Source organism: Sodiomyces alkalinus (assembly GCF_003711515.1).
Source record: "Sodiomyces alkalinus F11 unplaced genomic scaffold SODALscaffold_2, whole genome shotgun sequence".
NCBI lineage: Eukaryota > Fungi > Ascomycota > Sordariomycetes > Glomerellales > Plectosphaerellaceae > Sodiomyces > Sodiomyces alkalinus.
In genome coordinates, this window is record NW_021167080.1 from 3,020,353 (window position 1) to 3,043,071 (window position 22,719).

Genomic DNA, 22,719 nt, shown 5'->3' on the forward strand with positions numbered 1-22,719 from the left:
ATAGCCTTAGGGGCTACCTCCGGCGCATTATAAATAGGAACGGGGTATAACTCGACTTAATACTTATATATATGCTTAGCGCTATTAAAGACGTTACGGACCTCTAACTATATAGCAGAGAGGGTGTCATCCGTGTCCTCTAGCTTCTACGATATATCCTTAAGCGTTTAGTCTATGCTACGTATAAAGGTAACGATATTATTAAGAGCTTATACTACGCTTGCTTAGAACTCGGTAATAGCAGGCGGGGCGGTGGACGGCTAGGCGGTGGTAGGGGCGGGGACGATAACCGGAGCAGGGACGGTGGCAGGAGTAGGGGCGATAGGCAGGACGGGCGGCTATAAGGGAGCGGTAACGTTTTTACCCGATTTAGCCTAACCGAGGGCGACTTGGAAGTAACCGTAGGTATCCTAGAACTAACAGCGATTCTATATAGAAGAATTAGCACTAAGGCTATTACACAACGGGTAGGTATAAACTTATATCCTTATTATTAGGGTTCTTATTTATAGTATAAGCAGTATTCTATAAGACATTAGCGGCGTTATAGGTGGGAGGGGGGAGCTATATCACTTATTAGTCGCGGTTACTATATATATAACCAGTATACTTATCTTAGAATACTTATAAGTACGATAGGAGCACTTATAATACTTAGCGTCGGCGTGAGCTGCGCTAGCGCCTGATTAGTAGTAATACTTCATACTATATTCTTATTTATACTACCGGGTGACGTATTACGAGTAGAGAGCGATACGGCGGGGTCCTGGAGGATTCTTAGGCGTATAACGCTTTTTAGAGGGGGGGGGGGTCGGAGTCTACTTATCGTTAGTTACGGCCGACCTCGTAACTTATAGTATTAAGGGCCGTGAACTTATATCGTTATCACTATTACCTTTATAAGGGCGCTTACTAGGTGACGCGAAGTCTAATATCTACTAACGGTTAGCTACGGCACTAAACTATAGGCAAGGGGCGTATAAACTTATAGTAAGAAGGATATAGGCGGCTTAGAAGATAAGCTATTACTCGGCGATATTAGTGATACTACTAAGAGACCTACGAGGTATCTCGGGGCTACTCACAATATAAAAATTAATTAAAAACAATTAGGAAAAATAGAAGCTATAGAGGAGGAAGAAAATAGTAAAAATAAGGAACGGTAGGAGGTTTATTTTACTACCCTTCCTACGCTATTAGGGTAAAAGGAATAACCCCTAGTTATATATATGGCAGGTATATCGCTTATAACGAGCGCGCACGCCGGCGACAGACTCGCGATAACACCGCTATATGAGAGCTTCTTTATACTATTTTAGCCCTAAAATGATCTTGGCTGCTATAGAAGACCTCCCTTCGAAGGCGCTTTTAATAGAGGCGAATAAAGGAAGCTATTTTTAGATTACACGCGGCGAGGCTAGGATAATACGAGGTCATGACCGCGCGACTATAATATAACCGCGACCTCGCTACCCCGTGGGGGGGGTATATTACGGGCTATAGCCCGCGGAATAGTCCTCGGTAGTGGCCGAGACTAGGGAGCATAGACCTCCAAGTAAGGCCCGTACGATCTAACCTATACTTAGCCGCCTACACACCATGCAGACTTTTCCTTTCCTCCTTTTCTCCCTTAGTTCGAATAAACTATATTTTCGGCCTCACTACGTAAACAACTTTTGACAAGCCGCTATAGAGACTTAACCATAGCTATAACCTAGCTAAAAATAGTAGCCTAGCTCTAGTTAAAGCGGCGGTAAATATCTTCGTATACTATAGCCTAGGTATCGCGGTTATAAGTCTCCGTAACTAATAATATATTACCGGTCGTATAGTGCTAATTATATAAAGGCCCCGGTAGCCCAAACTCTTACCTTAAGGAGCCGCGAGTATATAAGATAAAGACCGTAATCGATATACGGGCCTTCTAAATTGGTAGGATATCGGAAGTACTAGCGCTATAATATATAAGGTAGGTTATCGTATATAGACTCCGTAAACCTCTCCTAGATCGATAATAGACCGGAAACGTCTCCGTGGATTAAAGTGTTAAATAGGTAGTCGTAAAGAGTGAAAAGATAGGGTCAGGTAAGGAACTAGATAGGTCTATGACGGGATCACGATAGGAAAAGTGATAGGACTAAATATAGGGGTAACCAAAGAATTAGATTAATCGCTAGCCTCTCTCTTAAAAGGGGAGGCTCCTCTGCTCCTTAAGACTACATTCCGCTACTCCTCGAGGACTACTCTATTTACTTCCTCGAGGGCTGCTTTATTTACTTCGAGGGGCTATTCTATTTACTACGTGACGACTACTTTATTTATACCTTAAGGGGTCTTAGACCATAGGCGGCTAGACCCCAATAGGTTTATATAGGGGACTTATTATAACCACTACTATCGGCACCTAATATAGTGACCTCCTCCGGATGCTCCTGTCCTTAGGAGCGCCCGATCCGTGCCGACCTCTTCGCTCCTCCGAACCTAGTCCCTGAGTCCGTTCCTAAATCCTTTAATACCTCGAACTAAAGCCCTCTATAACGGACCCCGATAGGTCCCCGCCTGGTTTCTATACGGAGCCTCTTTAGCCGTGGCCCTGACCCGGGTGTATACTCCCCCTTTTATCTCTCTAATCTATTAATAAAGATTACCCTATCCTTACCCCCGGGACTAACGTCCCTACCGGGAACCTAATAGGTTCTAGGCTAGTTCCTTCCCGGGTCTTCCAGTCTATCCCTTTATCCTCCTAGATTATCCCTTTAATCTATCTATAAAGGCTCCCGAAGCTAGTATTACGTGGGGCCTAAGGTTACTCCTTCCGCGAACTCGTAGCTTCCTTCTTTATACTAAAAATACATACCTATATAACTGCTTATTAGGGATATCTTATAATCTACTATTACTCCCTTTTCCTGTTTTTTTTCTTCCTCTTCTATACTTAATTTTTCGATCGTACTACTCTATCGGTAAGTTCTGCCTAATCTACGATATTGTGTACTAACGATTTATAGTCTTAATTAGTTAACTAACTACTATCTTATAAGTATTTCCCACGTCTTTAGTCCCTAATACTAGCTAACTACGTAATATAGCGTAGTCACTATACCTTCTTAGGAAGATAATAATAAATGCGCTGCTACTCCTACGAGTATAACGCGAGCTTCTAAGAGGCTTAAGACCACAGCTATAGTATCGACCTTATAGTCCGCTAGGTAGTCTGCCCCGTAGCTAGCTACCCCGTAGCCGGTTACGCTAGAGCCTCCTACTCCTATTACGGCTACGCCTTTAATATCGACTGCTACGCCGTCGGTCGCTCCCCGCTAGAAGGTGGTGGATATCGGCATAGACGAGGATCTAAGGGCCCCCTATATACATTATATGGATAAGTTAGTAGCGATTAACTTTAAGGAAAAAACATATACTATTAAGGCCGAGATATACTGCTATGCCGATAATAGTCGACGGACGAATAAGTGCCACTATTACTCTGAGTATAATAGCCTAAAGTGCCGCGTGGTAAGTTATACACCTTTATTATAACCCCTATAGCCCCTTCCTCTATAGACTACTCCGTGGGCCCGTTCTTCTAACGCCTATAATAGCTTTCTATTACCGGTAAGAACGCTGCCGAGTAGCTATAAAAGGTTTTAGTTATCGCTATTAAGAAAGGTGGCCTAAATAAGAGTCGTTATATAAGTGTTACTAACTATATCCCTTTGTTAACCCTATATAGTACCCTTACTAATTCTATATAATACCTATACTAGTCTATAGCGGTTCGATGCTAGGTTATCCTTAAAGAGGCTCTAGGTTAGATAACGCTAGAGGTTAACCGGTCGGCTACCGAGGAAGCTATAGTTACTTAGCATTACGCTAAGGAAGTTACTAATACCCGCCAGAAAACGGCGGAGGATATCCATAAAAGGCTTAATAGTATAAAATCGCTCCTTAAGTAATTTATTGGGCTATAGCAGTAGCGTCTTACCATTAAGCAGAAACGCCTTAATATTAAATAATAACGCCTTACATTACACGAGCGCGATCTCGCGGCCTAGGAGCGGATAGCTACTGCTTTTAAGTAGATAGCTACTCTTAACCTAGCCTAGGCTTAGACCTAGGAAGACCTGCCTATACCCTTAGGGTCTACCTTAGCCCTCGCGGGGGTTAGCTTTATAGGTAACGATGTGTTTTAGTGATAGTGGCTCTGCGTAACCTTAAGGCTTCGTGCCGTAAGGTCCTTAGGGTCCGCCGGACCCTTATAAAGTGCCCGACGATAACGATATAGTGCTAGCCTTGTTAGCGAAGAAAAAGAGGAAGAAGGCTCTAACGCCCTTAACCCCTTTATCAGGGAAGAAGAAGAAGAAGCAGAAGGCGAAGACGCCTCTGTCTCTTCATCCTTTAATGCTATCCGCGGGTGGTGGGTAAAAGGGGGTAACGGCTATTACTGCGGGGCAGAGCTAGGCATATATAGAGGATAACAGCGAGGCGGTTAGGCGCGAGCCTACCCTTTTAGATAATAAATTAGTAGGGTTTAAGGATATTCTTTTAGGGGCGTGATAGTAGTATATATAGAGGAACGGTTATTTTTTTTTAGGTTTTTTACTAGCCTTCGGGTTAGGTTTTTCCTTTTTTTTTAACTAGCTTTGGGGTATTCCTATCGTAACCCTAACAGTCCTAACTATAATCCAGTATAATATATCGTCTTAATCGTGATATTCGTAACGGGGGGGGATAAGGCGGAAGGAGTAGGAATTATGCCCGATTAGTATACCCGATGCCCTGATTGATATTAAAGGTAGTGGGTGGATAGACGTGTCTGATAGTACTGAAAGAAAAGAAAACAGGAATAAGGAGGAAAAGACCCTACGCCCTTACTATTAGGCCCTTTTATAGACTATACCGTGAACCTATTTAGTTTCCCGTGAGTCTTATTATCCGTGAGGAGGAAGGGATCTAAATAATATCCTTACGTCGTCTTTATAGGGTCCCCTATAAGAATAGTATATAAACCTATATAATCTCTAGTAAGTCTCGCCTTAAAGTAGGCGTTAATAAGTTCGTCGGGGACGTTCCGCTTCGGCTCCTAGGTATTTTCTTTGTCGCTATAGCCGGCCTATTAAATTAGGTACTAACGCCTCTTACTCTGATATCGGTGGTCTAGGATAGCTTTAACTTTATACTTATCCAACTCTAGTTCGAGGTCGACTATATATAGCTCCGGTTATAACCTATCGCGGAACCTCTATAGTTCTAGCAGGGAAACCGGGAAAACGTTATAAATCCTTATACCCTTTAGCAGTTCTAATTAGTAGGCTAGGCTATACATGCCGACGATTTTAGTCACCTTATATAGCCCGATAAACTTATCGCTAAGCTTTTTAGAAGGCCTTTTCTATCGGATATTCTTCGTGGATAGTAAGACGTACTTATTCACCTTAAACCTCCGCTAGGTATAGCCGTTATTATAATACCATTTGTAGGAGGCCTACGGCCTCTTAATAAGATCCGAGATAGACCGGCGCTAAGCTATAAGGTACTCCGTATAGCGCTCGGCTTTAGTGGCACGGACCTCGCCTGCCCTTAAGAGCCGTACTTTGTTAGGGCCTTGAGGGTTATAACCTATTAACGTATTAGCAGGGGTATCACGTATCGCAGAATACCACGCTATATTATAAGTAAACTCTGCTAACGGTAATCGGTTAACCTAGTCGTTCTATTCCTACGAGCAGAATATATAAAAGTAGTGTTCGAGGTTCTGATTCTATCGCTTAGTCTATCTATCCGTTAATAGGTGCTACGCTATAGATAGGCGTTATGCAGTACCGAGGTAATAATATAAGGTTACCTAAAAACGACTCGTAAATAATAAGCCTTAGTTTGATATAATACCGTTAGGTAGGCCAAAAGTACGGAAAACGTAATACTATAAAGACTCGGTAAGTCCTTCTGCTATTAGGTTACTACTCGTGGGGATATAGATAGAGTATTTCGTTAAGCGGTATACTACTATAAGGATAGCATCCCGTTTTTGGCCTAGGCTATAGACTAGTGGCAGCCCCGTAATAAAGTTAATAGGTATCTCTGTAAAGGGGCGCTATGGCACTAGGAGACTCGCTAGCTCGCTATATAGCTTATAGTGCCGCGGCTTAGTACGTTAATATATGCCGTAGGTAGGTATAAATTAACGTATATCTCGTGGGAGATAGTCCTAGAAGTAAAAATCCGAAATTCTCTTAATAGTTCTTATAACCCTATAATGCCCTATGCTAGGTCTATTATAGAAACACTATAGAACCTTTTAACGGAGGCTAGAGTAGTCTAGCATAAAAACGCGGTTCTTAAAACGAAGGATACTACTACTCCTAGACTAATATCCGTATATAGTATTATTACCGTGGGCTTTACGCTATCGAGTGTAAAAAGGATTATCCGCTTACGCCTCTACTACCTCTTCTAGCAGGGTAGGGGAATTAAGAGCGGGAAAATCAGAATCGGGGGTAGTGCGGGACTACGTTAGTTCCTGATAAGACCTAAAATAATACCCCTTAAGAAAGACTCTAAAAAGGAGAAAGGGTCTTCCGTTTAAGCCTCTACTATCTCTTCCGGCAAGGTAGGGAGAGCGGGAATAGTATAGGTATTATACTAGGTCTGAAGTAGGCCTAGGGCAAAACGCTTCGAAAAAGACTCTACCGCCTTAGCCTGGTTAGTAACCAGGGCACGCTTATAGGGCGTATATTAGGGCTTCCTTAATAGTCTATCCGCGGGGTTTAACGTCCCCGGACGGTGCCGAATCTTAAAATTAAATAGGGCGAGCTCCTTAAACTACCTACCGTACTAGATCTTAAGCTTCGGTTTATCTAGCAGATAACGCTGGTTTAAATAGTCTATCAGGACTATAACAGGGCTCTAACTATAAGCCACGTAGTATCGCTATATACGAAAAGACTCGATAATAGCTATAAGCTCGGAGTTGAGCGTACTATAATTAAGCTTAGCCCCGCGTAGCTTACGGGATATAAACGCTATAGGACACTATAAGCCATCCTCGAGTTAACTAATAATAGCGCTAATAGTAAAAGCAGAAGCGTCGGGCTTAATACGTATCGACAGAGCGGGATTAAAATACCTTAAAACTAGCGCTTTCTAAAATAGCAGCTTTATTTCCCCGAACGCGGCCTAGGCCTACTAGGAGAGCATAAGGACCCCGGTATAGCCCCTAGTAGGGCCCCCTGTATAGCCCCCTTTAAGATAGTCTATAAGGGGGGCAGCGACCTTAGAGTAATTCCGAAAAAAACATCTGTAAAAACCCGTAAAACCTAGGAAGACCTGTATTTTCTTAATACTATTAAGGAGTTCTTAGTCACGGATAGCCTTAACGCGAGATAGATCTATATGTACCCTATCGGGATTATAGATAAAACTAAGGAATTTAACGTTTTTAGTCTCGAACTCACACTTATTAGGGTTGGTATACAGGGACTATTACCTAAGCCTACTAAGGACCTCGCAGACGTATACGCGGTAGGTAACTAAGTCCGTACTATAGATATGAATATTGTTAAGATATACTATATAGATAGTGTTAATAAGGCCTGATAGCGCTTAATTAATATAACGTTAAAAGCTCGCCGGCGTATTAGTAAGACCGAACGGTATAATAAGGTATTCGTAGTAACTGTATTTTATTCGGAACGCCGTTTTCCACTTATCGCTAGCCCGAATCCGTAGCCGATAGTATATATCCTTAAGATCCAGTTTAGTATAGTACTACGCTAAGGATAACCGATCTAAGATTTCGTGGATAAGGGGTAATAGGGTACGGTCCTTGATTATTACCTTATTTAATCATTTGTAGTCTATATAAAGGCGTAGCTTACTACCCTTCTTAGGAATAAACAGAATAGGGGCGCCGGCCGGACTAGTTAATAGTCTAATCTATCCTTTCGTGATGGTGTCCTATAGATACTAACATAGCACCTTTAATTTCTATACGGCGAGAGGGTAAATAGGGTCGTAGGGGGGCTTTTTCCCCTCCTCCACCTCGATTACGTAGTCCTACTACTAGTACGTCGGCAGCCGCCCGGCGTTATCGACGTTAAAGACGTTAGCGAAATTTTAATACTATTCCGGTAGTATAGGAGTAGTAGCGGATTCCCCGGCTTCTAAGAATTCATCTCTATAACCCACTAAAGGGTTTTCTAGGCCGATATAGCCGATATATAAGCTCTGTGTAGGACCTATATAGGTTAGAGTAAGGATAGACTTAGCTTATCTTAGTACCCTACGCAGTTCTTTTAGAGACATGACTATACTAAGCTCCACGTAGGATAAGGGGTAGGTCCACGTGCTATACTACTAATTAACGTTAGGGTTAATGGCCGTAAGCTAGGGCCCACCCAGGATAATTCTAGTACTAAGAGGGTTAAGTTCTATAATGTGAAACTCAGCGTATTATACCCTCTTACAACCCTAATAGTCGGTTATAATGATGATCCTATAGGTGGATCCTAGAGTTATCTTTATTTATCCTTTTATAATCCAGGATACTAGGACTAGGGACCTATCAGAAACCTAATTAGGCCCTAAAAGGGTCCGGTCTAGAATATTAATATCGGCCCCTTCGTTAAAAAAAGCTAATCCTACACCTATTCCCTACCTTAGCGAAGGGAAACGCATGCCTTTACCGGTATAGTGGTGGTAAAGGGAGTTACTCGAGGTGGGTATTATTCCTAGGGTACCTCGCCTATAACACGACCGATATAAGACGTAGATACAGGTTAGGTATTCGGGTTACTAGCGTTATTATTCGAGCGCGACCTCTTAATATAAGGGCTAAAGTATATAGTAGTGTAGTGCCCCTTTTAGTTATAGTTATAGTAAGTAATAGAGTCGAGGTAATAGGGGGACAGGGATAATAGTCTAGGGCGTATAGGATAACTAGGAGTGGGCGTAGGAGCAGGCGTAAAGGCAGGCGTAGCAACAGGCGCAGAAATAGGGGTATAAGAAGGGGTAGGAGTATATAAGCGGAAATGGCGTTACTCGGTACGAGTAGTGGACTAGAAGTCTGCTTAAGCGGCGGCTAGTCCGTCGTTAACGGTTAAGGCTTCCGCCCTACGGTAGGCCAGGGCTAGGTCTTAGTAGTCCTTAGGAACCCCTATAGACACTATATAGTCCCGAATAGGTGGGAGGACCCTTATCAGTACTATCTAAATCCTTTACTAGTCTAGGAGCTCGCCCGGTAATTCCGACTCTAGGGCTTCCTACTATTATATAAACTTAGCGTAGGTCTCGCCCTCTCTCTAGAATAAGATAGACTCGTTCTAGATCTATACCGCTACCTTCTATAGGCGGGTATTATTATCGTTAACCTAACAGGATAGCTAGGCTTATAGGGTGGCCTAGCTAACCCTATTAGAGTCGCTATTGTACTTATATCATAGTTTAGCCTACTAGCGTTCCTTAAGGTGGTGAGGGAGGTATAATATAACGAAGTAGTTACTCGTAGCATCTATAGAAAAGGATTAAGAATCTAGGTCGAATCGCTAGTTAGTCTCCTAAATAAATATATAATACTTAGACTAGGATATACCGTTCTATTTAGGTAGGGGGAAATTAAACATAGCCTAGGTGGCAGACCCTTATAGATATTATCGTGGATATATCGTGGTTATACTAGGTTCCTATTAGAGTCACGATAATACGATATCGGGGCTTAGCTATACGGCGGTAGGTAATATCGGCCGGGTTAGGATTAATAGCGGGATTAATAGCGGCGGTAACGGTAGCGGCGGTATCCGCCTTGAGCTTAGTAAGGTAAGCGAGCTTACACTTTCGGTGGTTCTACGCCTCTATCCACTTAACGTGTTTGTCTAGTTATTTATCCGTTAGCGTGGCTAGGTTAATGTTAGTATACGGAGGTAGGTTAGGATCGTGTGCCTATCGTGTCTACTACATTATAGTCTTAGGAGGAGCGGGGGTAGTAATAAAGGTAGAGGCAGTAGTAGTAATAGGAATAGAAGCAGTAGCAGATACGGGGACAGGTATAGGGACAGGAATAGGTATAGGAGCCGTGTTAGTTCCCGGCGTATTCCCGTCGTTTCCCTTATCGGTAGGGTCGGGGGGAGCGTCTTCTATAAAGGCGGTCTCGCTATTGCGGAGCTACCGCTTAAACTAACTAGCAGTCTCGTTAAAATTGAAGGTAGGATTATTTATTTCGTGATAGTTAGATATCTTAGTAACTCTCCTTAACGGTCTTCGAGCCCTTAAAGGGTAAAGCGATTAAAATATTAAATAGGTAGTCGCAAAGAGTGAAAAGATAGGGTTAGGTAAGGAACTAGATAGGTTACACAACGGGATCACAATAGCAAAAGTGATAGGACTAAATATAGGGGTAACCAAAGAATTAGATTAATCGCTAGCCTCTCTCTTGAAAGGGGAGGCTCCTCCGCTCCCTAAGACTACGTTCTGCTACTCCTCGAGGACTACTCTATTTACTTCCTCGAGGGCTACTTTATTTACTTCGAGGGGCTATTCTGTTTACTACGTAACGACTACTTTATTTATGCCTTAAGGGGTCTTAGACCGTGGGCGGCTAGACCCCGATAGGTTCACACGAGGGACCTATTATAGCCACTACTATAGGCACCTGATATAAAGCGACGATAAATAGCTCCCGTAACGTATACCCGGTCTTCTAAATAACGGCCTCCTTAAAACAGGTAACCTAGTAACGGTTATCGTGTAAAGCCCGGCTATAACACAGGCCTCGCGGTAAGTATCGTAGATAGTCCCCTCTATAGTGTAAAGGTCCATAAAGGAAGTCGGCCCTCGAACGGAGACTAAGAGTAACCGTAAATAGTACGCCTCTTTAGCTATTAGGGGTATATACCGTAGACGGCTAATCTAAAATCCACGCTGCCTCGGCTATTAAGTAAACTACTACGGTTTCTATATATAACGGCTAGAAAACTAGTAATAGAATAACTCGCGGCTATTAGCGTTATCACGGTTATAATCGAAAAAGGCTATTAGCTAAGTCTTCTGGTCCCGTAATATACGCTCGATCTAGCTTACGGTCGCGTTATCGCCAAAGTATATAGGCTGCTATCCCTTAAGATAAACCGAAAAACGTATAACGGGCGGATACTTATAGTATATAGGGAACTCGAATACCTAAATAACGGCCTCCGTGGGACTGATATAACGACTCTGGAGATAAAGGTTAACCTCGTCTTCGCCCTCTTTACCCGATATATGCATAGTTATACGGTCGGTGCCCTTATAAACGTACTTATACACGTACTTAATCGCCTAAATAGATCCGTAAATATTAAGGTTAGTATATATATATACACCGTAACGGAGGTAGATATACGGAGGAGGATAACTTACCTTAATAGATCCGTAAATCTTAACGTTAATATAGGTACCGTAGCGGAGGTAGAGATATGGGCTATAGAGAATAATTGAACGGTTATTAAGGGAGACCTCTCCTATATAGCCTCTCTTTATAACGTGTAGGCTAGAGTTATAGCGCCTATACTCAGGATAACCATCCTCCCGTATACTTGTCTCTAGGCATTACGGCTTAGGAAACCGCTTAGAGCACTTTATACGGTTCTCGTTATTAGGCTACGGCTATATACACGGCATAAAGGGCTTATTATCACCGTAAGGACTATATATTATATTCTTACTAATAATATTAAAAAGACGGCTAGTGGAATCCGACTCGCGGTCCCGTAGCTCCGTAGAGATAACCTTATTAATAGTTACGGGGTCCTTATATATCTTAGCCACCCGCGGCGTAAGGAAAAGAAGAATATAACGGTATAGAAGACCGCGCTTCTAGTATTCTATAATCTATATAATCCCCGTAAAGTCACTAAATAGACTATCGCGTAGCTACTATTCCAGGTTATGAGACTTTAACTCGACTACACGGCCGACTAAATCGGGCCGGTCGCTAGTAGTCTAACCTAGCTAAAGCTCCCGTATAATCTTTAGCTAGGTAGGATTGGCCGTAAAGGTAATAAAAAAGGTTAGAGTGCCGAGAGCCTGTATAATTACTATAGAATTCTAATAGTATTACGAGATAAACCGCTAGCCGCTAATATAATTTAAGGGTAAGATAACGCGTCGGCTAATATTACGGGTATCGCTATTAATATTATACGCCTAATCCCGTACCTTATTATATACGTTAGCCCGTAACTTATTCTAATAGCACTAGATCTAATTAAGCTTCTTCTAATTATAGGACGCTTATAGGTTTACTAAAACCTACTAAAAACGCCGGCCGTATATAAAGGGTATAAATCTTTAATAGTTTCGCGGATATAGTATATAATAGTAGAACTAACGGAACTTTACCTCGGTATTCTGCCTTTAATGGTTCCAAAAGTCCCGTAACTATAACTACTAGTAATACTCGGAACCGCTACGCGGATATATAAGCGAGTAAGATAGTAGTAGATAAACAGAATACTTATAGTCGATCCACGAAAGGCCGCCTACGCTAATAGTAAACTATCTCTTTATAAGGATAATATCCTGATAGCAGACCTCACCTTACTTATCCGGTATAATAGCTATAGCCTTATCCATAACGGGCAGATTCTTATACCGTATATTAGTGCCTTACTTAATATCTAATTCTATCCTAGGGTTAAGTATAATATAGCACTACTTACGGAGGGAGTTAAAGTATTTATAGGCTATTTTATATAAATGGATAAAGGTGTTATACTTATACAGGAAGTCCGAAATCTCCCCTAGGATATAACGGTTAAGCGTAGAGTTAAGGCTTTAGGTATTCGTAAGGCGGTAGTCGGCGGTAGCCTACGGGTTATAAAAGTATAGCTAGGTAAAGGCGGAAAGTCGACCTATAGCATTTAACGGCCTAGTATAGTAGTAAAGGGTGCTATAGATCTAAAAGGCTATTACGCCGCTAGCCGCGGCACCTTAACGGGTCTTAGTATATTATATAGATATAAACGAAAAGGCATTATTATATTAACGGATTCTCTTACGATAATCCGTGGCTTAAGCGGTATCTATATATAGTAAATATTAGAAGAAGTCGGGTAGCGGGGAGATAACGGGAATATCGATATCACCCTAGTTATAATAGGTACTAAATTTCGGGCTTATAAATAACGATTCCTAAGTAATAGAAGAAGATAATAGCTATTAGCTATTAACTAATAACGCGGGATATAAAACTAACCTATAATTTCTCCCTAATCTAATAAAATATAGCGTAATATTTATACTCTACGCGTATTAATCTAAGATTATAATAATCGACTATAATACCCGGCTAATACTACCCTAACGGCCCGGAATACTCTTAATATTCTTCACGGCAGTTATAGTTCGCGAGACGCTAGCTAGCTCTAATAGCCGCTTTACGATTTACCCTATTATCCCGGTAATCAGTATAAGTATTATACGGAGTACTATTATAACGTATAGGAAAAGCGGCCGTAGTAAAGTAACGGTAATAGGCTAAGTAATAATAACCCGGAGTAAACCATAAAGCGTTACGCTATAAGGGATAATGGTATCGTGTACGCGGGCGAGGAGGTATAAGGGGAGCGGGCGGAGGCGCTAGAGGAGGGTAGTCTATTAGAATAAGTGGTGGAGGAGCCGTAAAACCTATAGAAGGTGCAGGAAGGGCTTAACGGGCGGCTTAATAGTCGGCTTAATTAGCTTTATAAGTAATATAGGTAGCGTAGATCCTTTGACGTGCCCGTAGATAGAAGCCGAACTCGGAAAACGGCTTAATAGTATTATAACTATAGCAGCGCTTAGCCTCGCGTTCGGTTTAACTAACTATTCCTGTAGCGTTATAGCGTTACGAGCTAAAAAACGCAAAATATCGTATAATATCGGAAAAGCCTTTACAGGTAGTAGACCTATATATAATAGGATAGTCTAGTCGTTAAATATAGTCGTAATTTATACCGTTTGTACTATTAAAGATACGTAAAAACGGGCTAAAATATATATATTACGAAAGTAGACCATTTTACGGTGGTATAGCTATATACTATAGAACGAAATCGCCCGAAAAATAGCGTAAAATCCCGGAAAACGGGCACGGGCGGTAGTACTGCTACGAATAACGCAGGCTGCCAAGAGTGGTCGACAAATAAAGCGGGCCAGCGTCAGTGTATTCTTAGGTATCTCTCCATCTCTGCCTCAAGCTTATTATTTTCCAACACCCCCTTATTACTCCTTTTTCCTTTCTCGACGTCTCGGGTTACGCAGCATCTAACTCCACTGTCGATCGGTCCACATGGTGTGCCATTTTCGCACCCTATGTGCTCTCGTCCGTTTTTCCGTTTTCGTAGTAAGAGGTGTAAAGAACTTGAGCCGGGAAAGCCTTGCTTTTTGCGCTTGGAGCGATTAGGCGGGTGACGGACATTTTCGGAGGCAGGGATAAGAAGCGCGTCTTCCAACCAACCCCGCATCTGGCGTGCGGTTCGGGATCGTAGGACATCACGACACAAGACTCGGCGGCGCAACCAGCAGTTGGTTTCGGTGCGCGGTCCAGGAGGGGTTGGCATACTAGAATATCATCACACGATGCGATGCGTTGTTCAATAGCTCTGGCGAGGCTGGGATTCTGCGACTGCGATACGCATCACAAGCTGAGGGGAGAAACCATTATTATTCGCCGAAGCACGACGGTTCACTGATCAGTGGGTGGTATGGTAGTACGACCGGCAGTGGCCGGGGTGCGAAGGGTTATGTAGTCCGGATGTTGATATGAGAGACGGGAGAAGAGCAATTCGTCTGGGATGTGGTTTATGGTGAAGAGAGACTAAGGGAAAGGAAGAAGAGGGTTCTCATGAGAATACATCGATCAAAATAAACCGACTCGGTGCCCGGTGTTTTCCCGTTCAAACGGTTGATCCCTGACGTGTCCAGCTCGTCATGGAACGTCGGGATATGATATGGGCAACCGAGGACGAAAGCGAAGCGAACAGAAGCGGTGGTGAACTTGGAAGGTCCGAAGGCCCGATAGTTGAACGCCCGAGTACGACCAAGGAATTCACTCTGTTCGACAGGATGATGCTCGGGTCAAGATGCACCAAAAGCGTTGTTCTACCAAGGCGACGACCTATAATTAACCTATAATGCAATGGCAAGGACAATGGCAAACGTCAACTTGGAAAAGTACTTGTTGGTTTCGACTCAAGTAGCGATGGTTGTCGTCTGCGAATCAGAAGAGATAAGAAAAGGAGGATCTAAAAGGGATACGTTGTAGTGCCAGATCCCGTTGGTCGGACCATCGGATAATTAAAGAGATGTACTAATACGGATAGTACATGATAAGACGACCGTTTTCGAGAGCGTTAGACGCTAGGAGGAAAGAAGTTGACGCCAAAAGATGAAACCTGGGAACATCCCGCGTCGACAGAGGGAATCGAGGGTTTTTCTTTCTTTATAAGGTAGCAAGGTGACTACCGCTAGCGGCTCGTTCGCTCAGGGAACCAATTGCCAACTTGTCGGGGCATTCCACTGGTCAATCTTAAACTCGTCAATCTTGATGTTTCTCCAGCTCTCCACAAAGCACAGAGTAATTACGAGTAGGTAGCCCGTATATGCATCAGTATTCCAGGTAGGTAACTTATAAATATACCTGCTTCGCTCTTGTTCAGTTAAATTTGTGAGAATACTTTAAGTTACGCAAGCGGTGCGGTGCTTTGTGTCCGTCTCTGTACCTTTACGTGCGCCAAGGATTGGCCAAGGTCTGCTTATCGCCTGTTCTTCGTACTCGGGAACTTGGCCCACCGGCTAGAGAGCCCGGCGTTTTAACATCAGCTCGAGGTGTCTTCTTCAAAGTACATACTTCGTACAGATCATTAGAACTTACTTCTTACAAATAAAGAGTTGAGAATAGTGTAGCATAACGAGTAACTTTTGTTTTGTTTTCATCAGCTTCTATTCATTATTTACTTTTTTGGTCATCCAAGTAAATGTACTCCGCATAAAGGACTCCGGTCGGTCCACCCAATTTCGGCACATCGTAATTACGTGTAGATATGTGCAACGTATGTATCCCTTCACTTAAAAACAATGTGGGATCATCTACACGTGTACCTACCTTTTAATTTGCTGTCTGGCCTCGTACCTTGTTTATTCCATCATTCGAGCGAATATCTTTTGCCAGAGGTAATTAGCCGCTGACTCAATATCCGTCTGTGACAAGCAGCCCCTGATACCCCGATCGGCCTACCTTAAGGTACCTTATGTGATTCCTTCTTCTTCAGCAAGGTGCGTCACAAAGTCACAGATGGATGCCGGTACATGTACTGTGAGTACCGAGCTACCTAAGGTAGGTAGTCTCCGTGCAACCGGAATTCGTTCTTCGTGGCCCCTGTTCCCTGCATATAAGGTATCGGAGTACGAAGTGAAATACCTACACACGGAGACTCAAGGCAGCAAGAGCCAAGAAGCTGTAGGAAGGAGTACCTAAAACGGATACTGAGTACTTACCTTATCCGTTGCATCGCACGTACGTGTACCTTATTATGTGCCTACTTCGTTTCGTACCTACCTACTCAATCAACCTGGAGCAACAACCAAGGTGTGACCCTTCCTCCCACTTCCTCATCCTCACTTCCTCACTTCCTCACTTCTTCACCCTTCTCTTCCAATTTATTCTCTCCTCCTCCCTTCTGTCTCTGCCTCTTTTTGATCGCATATTGTGACGGACTCTCAACTCTACTCCGTACACTACCTTACCTTACTTTATTTCCAGGTTGAGTCCATTGTCCTCGTACTCCGTGCATTGGCTCTTTCCCGTCTCCCTTGCATCTCCCCTTCCTTTCTACCAAATCCCCTCCACCAAGGAAGTTTCCAACGGCGATCCTCAAACCGACCAGCTAAAGCAACAAGAATACGACAAAAACAAACCAACGCAGCAATCTCCACCTCGTACTACGGATATCCTATAACGTACTGCAGTCTATCTGCTCCATACTTTATTTAGTGTGGCTTCTTGGCCCCGCTTCTTTGCTCCTTTGATCTCCCAACTTGCCCACTTCCCACGCCCCGTGCGTGCCGTGGCTGGGTTCAACCAGACCAAGACCAAGACCAAGAAGAGCCTCGTTTGGGTTTTGTCTTTTTTCCTTTTTTTTTTTTCCTTCGCTCCACCCCCTAATCGACCAGCCCCCCGGGTCTGTCCTGCCTGCCTTCAGCTTGCTATCTCGAGGTCATCCGTACATTTCTCACCTTCAGACAACCGACTTAATTCATCTCCTTAACTTTCATCGACCTCAGCGTCCTGCTCCCCGAGACCGACGACAATACTCACCGGAGTACCCTAACCACGCCGAGCGGACTGTCAACATCGGTTATTAGTCAAACAATTATAGTATCACCACCTCACTCAATCCTGTCACTACGTGCACCGGCTGCTTTACCGTCCGTCTGCCGAAACTCCCCCATCTTTCCAGCCTCCCGCCGCCTGCAGGCCCCGGTAGGCCTCGCGAAACGAATCCGCCCATTGTTCGCTTGTCCAGTGTCATGGCAGCACTTAGTTGCACTGGATCCCATCCTTGACATTCTCGCTCAACTTCGCTTTTGTCCGATAGACCGACAGACCGGGCTCTTGGTATCCATACACACCGATGCTAAAGACGAGTTCTTGATCTGACCGACCACTTGCCAGCTGCCCTGGAAACGTACGTATGCATCATTTCTCAACCAGATCCCCCAAGGGCACATCAGTTTATGTTCCTTCGAGCGTCCATCGGTGGTCGTTCTCCTTTTTTCTTTTTTTCTTCTTCTTTTCTTCCAAGGCAGACGGGAAGTCAAACGTCCGCTAATTAAACGTTTCCGCTAGAATTCGATCCTGGACACAACTCCCCTTCGACATGGGCCTATCAAAGACAGCCCGTTTTGTGTGTGCTTCCTTGTTTCTTCTCCTTCCTTTATCCGATACATCAGAAAACAACCCAATAGTTCGGAGGCAGACCCTCCAACAGGACCTCTGCGCTTCAGTCAATACTGGCTCGGGCAACGCATGTATGTCCACATTTCGCTCCAGCTCCCGCCCCTTCCCCCAACGACGGGTCTGAATCTTAAACTGACGGAATACACTTATACGCAGTTCTCGACAGGTGGCAATCCAACGGTCTCTGCCAGGATCATTGTATCGAGCAAGATTTCGCCTTTGCCGTAGTCCAATATCAATCATGCTGGTGCTCGAACGTCGAGCCGCCCAGGTCAACCCTCGGAGACGTCGATGAGGACTGCTCAGAGAGTTGTCCTGGCTTTCCCGATGAACTCTGTGGAAGACGGCCTGGCTGGTATGGATATTTACGTCTTGCCAGACAGCCCACGTCGACACAAGCCGACAGCAGCCCCAGTTCGAGCGCGACCTCTACCTCTACTTCTACCTCTACCTCTACCTCTACCCCAACGTCTGAGGTGAGTTCGCAGCCTTTGCTCTCCTTTTAACCCGTTTCCCCCAAAACCGTGTTGTTGCAGTTTAGTTACTTGACCCCTCGGACCATCGCCACGTTTTGTTGTTTACAATTGCCTTTTCTTGCCGTCGATATTGCCTTTCTCTGCTCAGTCTCTTGTCGATTCCCAACCCGTCGGACGTGCCACCACCACCCATCACCATTTCCAACAAAGGAAAAAAAGAACAGTAACTTAAATACCGGGGTTTCAGGCTACATCTCCTTCTGCGTCCCCAACGGTGCCCCCAACGGAGTCCTCTACGGCGGATGAGACTGAGACTGTCCAGAGTTCGGCAACATCTTCGGTAACGTCTTTTTCGTCTCCATTGCCGCCCTCTGCGCCGTCTCCTTCGTCGTCTCCTTTGTCATCTCTTTTGTCGTGTTTCTCGTCGTTCTCATCGGAGGGCATGTCGAGTGCGGCTGTAGGAATTGCTGGGTGCCCGAGTTCTGGCAAGGGGCGAGAGGCGGGCGTTTCTCTTCCACCGGCTTAAGGGACATTAGCTAACCGTTTCATCAGGAGACGCCGGATCCAGATCCATCAGCCTCAGGCGTCCAGACAATAACGACCAGCGGCACCGTCCGAACCGTCTTCGTCACTCCGTCCAGCCCAGCAGACAGCGGCTCGGCGGACCCGGACGAGTCATCCGATGGAGGATCGGGCCTCGCCACAGGAGCTGTTGTCGGCATCGTGATCGGCGTTATCGGTGCCGTCATCGTCTTTGCCGCCGTTGGCGTGTTCTTCTACATCCGACGGCGAAAGCAACTGAATGCGGACTCCGACATCAGCAATGATAAGTACGAGAATCACGGCGGCGGTAGCTCGACACCCACTCCTCGGCTTCCCAAACTGGTCGTGACTATGAACGGATCAGGCGCGAATCCCGAATCCAACGGAGACCAGCGTCGTAGCAGCAGGCTCATGGCAGTTGATCCGCGGATGGATCCTTATGCGGCGCCGATGTATAGAAACAAGAGCCGGGAGAGCGTCAACACTTTGCACGATGAGCACGACTACTCGCGCAAGGTGACGAGGCCCGTACTACGCGCCACCAATCCCGACCCGATTGATGAAGACTAGACTCGGCCATTGCTTTTACGACGCACACGAATAGGGTCCCTGTCGCAAAAAAATGGGGCCTCTGCATTTTCATCTTTGTTGTTTTCGAGATACCAGGGCGGCGTTCTTCTTGCTCTCCTCTTTTTTGGGGGGCATACGGTTATGGTATGGGAGACATTCATGGGGGGTAGCGGGATTTCCTCAGCAACAAACGGAAATGGGATGGGATGACCGAGGGATATTCTGGTTTGGTTAATGCACACCCATCATGCTGCATGCAGGATTATCTGTCTTTTCTTCACAGTGCTTTGGAAGCGGTCAATTTTTTTTGGGGTTTCTTTTTCCCCTTTTCTTCTCCTCTTATCTCAAGCCTCATGCATTGCGCCGACTTCATGTTTTCCGGCGCGACAGAGGGGAAAAAATCCCAGCGATCATTGAGACGTGCAAAGGCTTGGAAACGCAGGTTTCCTGGCAGCGGAGGTTGTGTAGCGAACCCGATGCGAACTAAGTTGCGATGGCCCCGATATCACTTACTGGATTCGACGGCGGTGTTTTAGATAGTCGGAGACCATGGTGTAAATAGACCCGGATATCCATGCGGCGGTGTCGTGGAAGGGCAACCTCGAATGTTCATGCAGAAGTCGCTGGCCTGAGAATTGGCCACTGGAGCAGCATGATAAAAGCGCTTATGTCAATATCTCTGCTGCAAGTGTCATAGATGTCCTATACTATACGTTTTGCGCTCGAAGTTCGGTTTCTGGACATGAGATACATTAAACGGGGTTGAACTTTTCAGTATATCCGGCGCAAACATGCGTTCGTATACGCTTCAACGAGTACGAAGTAGTCTTTTTCCATGGCTCGGGCTTGTTTTCCCACTGTCCCTTCTTCACCTTTGTCTACTTTCCCTCCACCCGTCCGTCCGCTGCTGCTGCTCACATACTCTCCATCCTCTCGACCGCCCGGATCACCTCGGCGGCCTTGGCCTCGGCCACGCGCCTGGCTTCTTCCTGCAGCTCATACGTCTCGGCGAGGCGGTCGACCATGTCCCGCGGCAGGACGGTCTTGCGAGCCGAGCGGTAGTCGTAGACGGCGACCTCCTCCTCGCAGCGGGCGGCGACGCGTCTGTGGCGTTCCGAGAGGATGAGGACGTCGAGTCTGAGGACGTCGGCGTCGTAGGTGGGTTTCTCGACGAGGCGGTCGAGGACGGTGACTTTGTCGGGGAATCCCAGGGGCTGGTGGTTCGGTTGTGAGAGACGAGGGGTTATCGGAGCAAAAGCGGGAGGGGGAGGAAGGGAAAGCTTACGAATTTGAACTCGGTTTTGATGCTTTTTAGGATCAGACCCACGCCGCGAGGGGTCATGAGGCCTTCCCAGCGGTTTTGTTCCTCGGGACCGCGGCCTTGCCCGTGGGAGAGGGCCCAGTTTACCCGTGCGGATTCGGCATAGCGGTTGTACATGACGTTGTTGACGTGTCCTGGTGGGGGATTCGGCTGGTTAGACCCTGTTTAACATGTGCTTCATGATATAAAGATGCTCCGTAGGATTGAGATGTAGAGATGGGAGAAGAGTGGCGCAGTGCGTTCGTACCCTATGTAAAAGTGTTCAGCATACCAACCCAGATCGCGACGGTTTATTTTATTCCATGGATTACCATTGACTTGAAAAAAGAACGGAACTGCTTACCATACTATCCTAAGACATCGGGAGGATCAGAGCAAAGAAATTATATTCTTAGCCCAACTCTTGCTCACGAATCCGACAAAACGAAAAACGACATCCCAGAATTCTCCTGCATGGCGCAAGGGCCGACTTACCATGTCCCCCCACACCACCGGACACCGGTCTAGCCCCCTCCACCTCTCGTCCGTGAGGAACCCCTGCCGCCCGGCCACAAGCACCATCCACTCATCCTGCGCGAACTGCAGCAACCGCTCGGCCTCCTTCCTCCCCGCCGCGCCCAGGCTCGAAGCGGCCAGCTGCCGGAGCCGGCACTGCAGGTCGGCGAACCACCGCGAGCTCAGTGCAGGGGTGGGCGGTTCTGACTCTAGCGCTGTGGAAGTTGGTGTGCTGCCATTGCTCGATGCGGTGCTGTAGGATCGGAGGATGGCGGGGGAGGGTGTTGCTGGGTGGGACGTGTGCAGGTTGCGGAGACTGCGGCGGATGGGGAGTGAGAGGGACCGCATTTTCCTTTGTATACCGTCTGATGGTGTCTTGGTTTTTACTACCTTGTCGATAAATGAGCGTGAAGGGAATGAGAGACAAGTTGAAGTGTTGATCAGTTATGGTGGATGGTTTTGGCGATGTGAGATGAAGTCGGGTATCTTCGGCTATGGATATGACGTCCGTCGGTCCGGACCCGGGCGGAGAAAAGGGTGGAGACTATGAATGGCGTCTCCGACCGATCCAATGCCGAACCGTCGGGACCTGGGACTGAGACGTGTACGTACCTGGGACCGCATCTAGGTACCTGAATCATCTTTCAGCCCCAATGTTACAACTCCTGTATATCACATGACACGAACAGTATAGAGAAATATCAAGAATAGGAACCCCTGGTGTCTTTACCTATATCCTCTTGCGAGCATATTCTACGCCTCCGCCTCTCCGCCCCTTTATTCTACTCCTATGATTTCTTAGCCATGATTTACAATAGCCCTGCGCTTCCACGTCTCTATGCAACCCAGAGAGCTTATTATGATGGAAATGATACAATAATCATACAGCTGCACACAGAACGAAGGCTGGGCCGCCGTCAGAGGGGTTCTCCTCGCACATTGGAGTAAGCCGCGCAGGTCGAAGGCGAACGGCTTTGCCCTGGTGTTCCCCTTGTGATGGGAGGCGGTTGCCGAGTTTTCGCGCAAACGGTTTCGTGTTTCTCCTCCCCCAAAAGTGCGTCGAATTGAACTCCTTTCCCTCCGTTCCTTTCCCAACGCCGGTGCATGCATCGTGTTGCGTTCTCGCTGTTTTTGTTTTCGGGCGGGTATCTCTGAATGGCTGCAGAAGCAAAGCTTTAAAGTTGACTGAATTCGCTGGATACGAAGAATCTGATGTAACAAGAAAGAGGTAAAAAGAAAAACGCATTTTGGTTTTGAATTTTCTCGACTGTTTTCGTCCTTTTCCGGTTGTCTCTCTCTTGGGGTCGGTCAAAAAAAAAAGAAGAAAATAAGCAAAAAGCATTCCG

General features: G+C 45.6%; 3 protein-coding genes across 3 annotated transcripts; 2 read left to right on the forward strand and 1 right to left on the reverse strand.

The window, feature by feature from the left end:
* The first annotated feature begins 17,634 nt into the window (after positions 1-17,634).
* Positions 17,635-18,680, forward strand: SODALDRAFT_103977 (hypothetical protein). The gene is made up of 3 exons (XM_028606475.1): positions 17,635-17,696; positions 17,858-18,039; positions 18,125-18,680. The coding sequence occupies exons 2-3, from the start codon at positions 17,889-17,891 to the stop codon at positions 18,472-18,474; spliced, it is 501 nt and encodes a 166-aa protein (XP_028468550.1). The 5' UTR covers positions 17,635-17,696; positions 17,858-17,888; the 3' UTR covers positions 18,475-18,680.
* SODALDRAFT_103978 (hypothetical protein) lies at positions 18,681-19,660 on the forward strand. Its single transcript, XM_028606476.1, has 2 exons — positions 18,681-18,943; positions 18,997-19,660. Exons 1-2 carry the CDS (start codon positions 18,887-18,889, stop codon positions 19,555-19,557), a joined length of 618 nt encoding a protein of 205 aa, XP_028468551.1. The 5' UTR covers positions 18,681-18,886; the 3' UTR covers positions 19,558-19,660.
* Positions 19,661-19,967: 307 nt separating this feature from the next.
* SODALDRAFT_322038 (Thioesterase/thiol ester dehydrase-isomerase) lies at positions 19,968-21,721 on the reverse strand (the record flags this gene model as incomplete). Its single annotated transcript, XM_028609678.1, has 7 exons — positions 19,968-20,004; positions 20,071-20,199; positions 20,476-20,771; positions 20,843-21,012; position 21,126; positions 21,222-21,230; positions 21,353-21,721. The coding sequence occupies 7 exons, from the start codon at positions 21,719-21,721 to the stop codon at positions 19,968-19,970; spliced, it is 1,011 nt and encodes a 336-aa protein (XP_028468552.1).
* Positions 21,722-22,719: the final 998 nt, after the last annotated feature.

What these genes read in the sequence shown, in the direction of transcription:
- SODALDRAFT_103977 (XM_028606475.1), top strand. Translation starts at nt 17,889, where the DNA reads ATGGGCCTATCAAAGACAGCCCGTTTTGTGTGTGCTTCCTTGTTTCTT. An exon ending in TACTGGCTCGGGCAACGCAT is followed by an intron (nt 18,040 to 18,124) that starts GTATGTCCACAT and finishes ACTTATACGCAG; the next exon opens with TTCTCGACAGGTGGCAATCC.
- SODALDRAFT_103978 (XM_028606476.1), top strand. Translation starts at nt 18,887, where the DNA reads ATGTCGAGTGCGGCTGTAGGAATTGCTGGGTGCCCGAGTTCTGGCAAG. An exon ending in GTTCTGGCAAGGGGCGAGAG is followed by an intron (nt 18,944 to 18,996) that starts GCGGGCGTTTCT and finishes CCGTTTCATCAG; the next exon opens with GAGACGCCGGATCCAGATCC.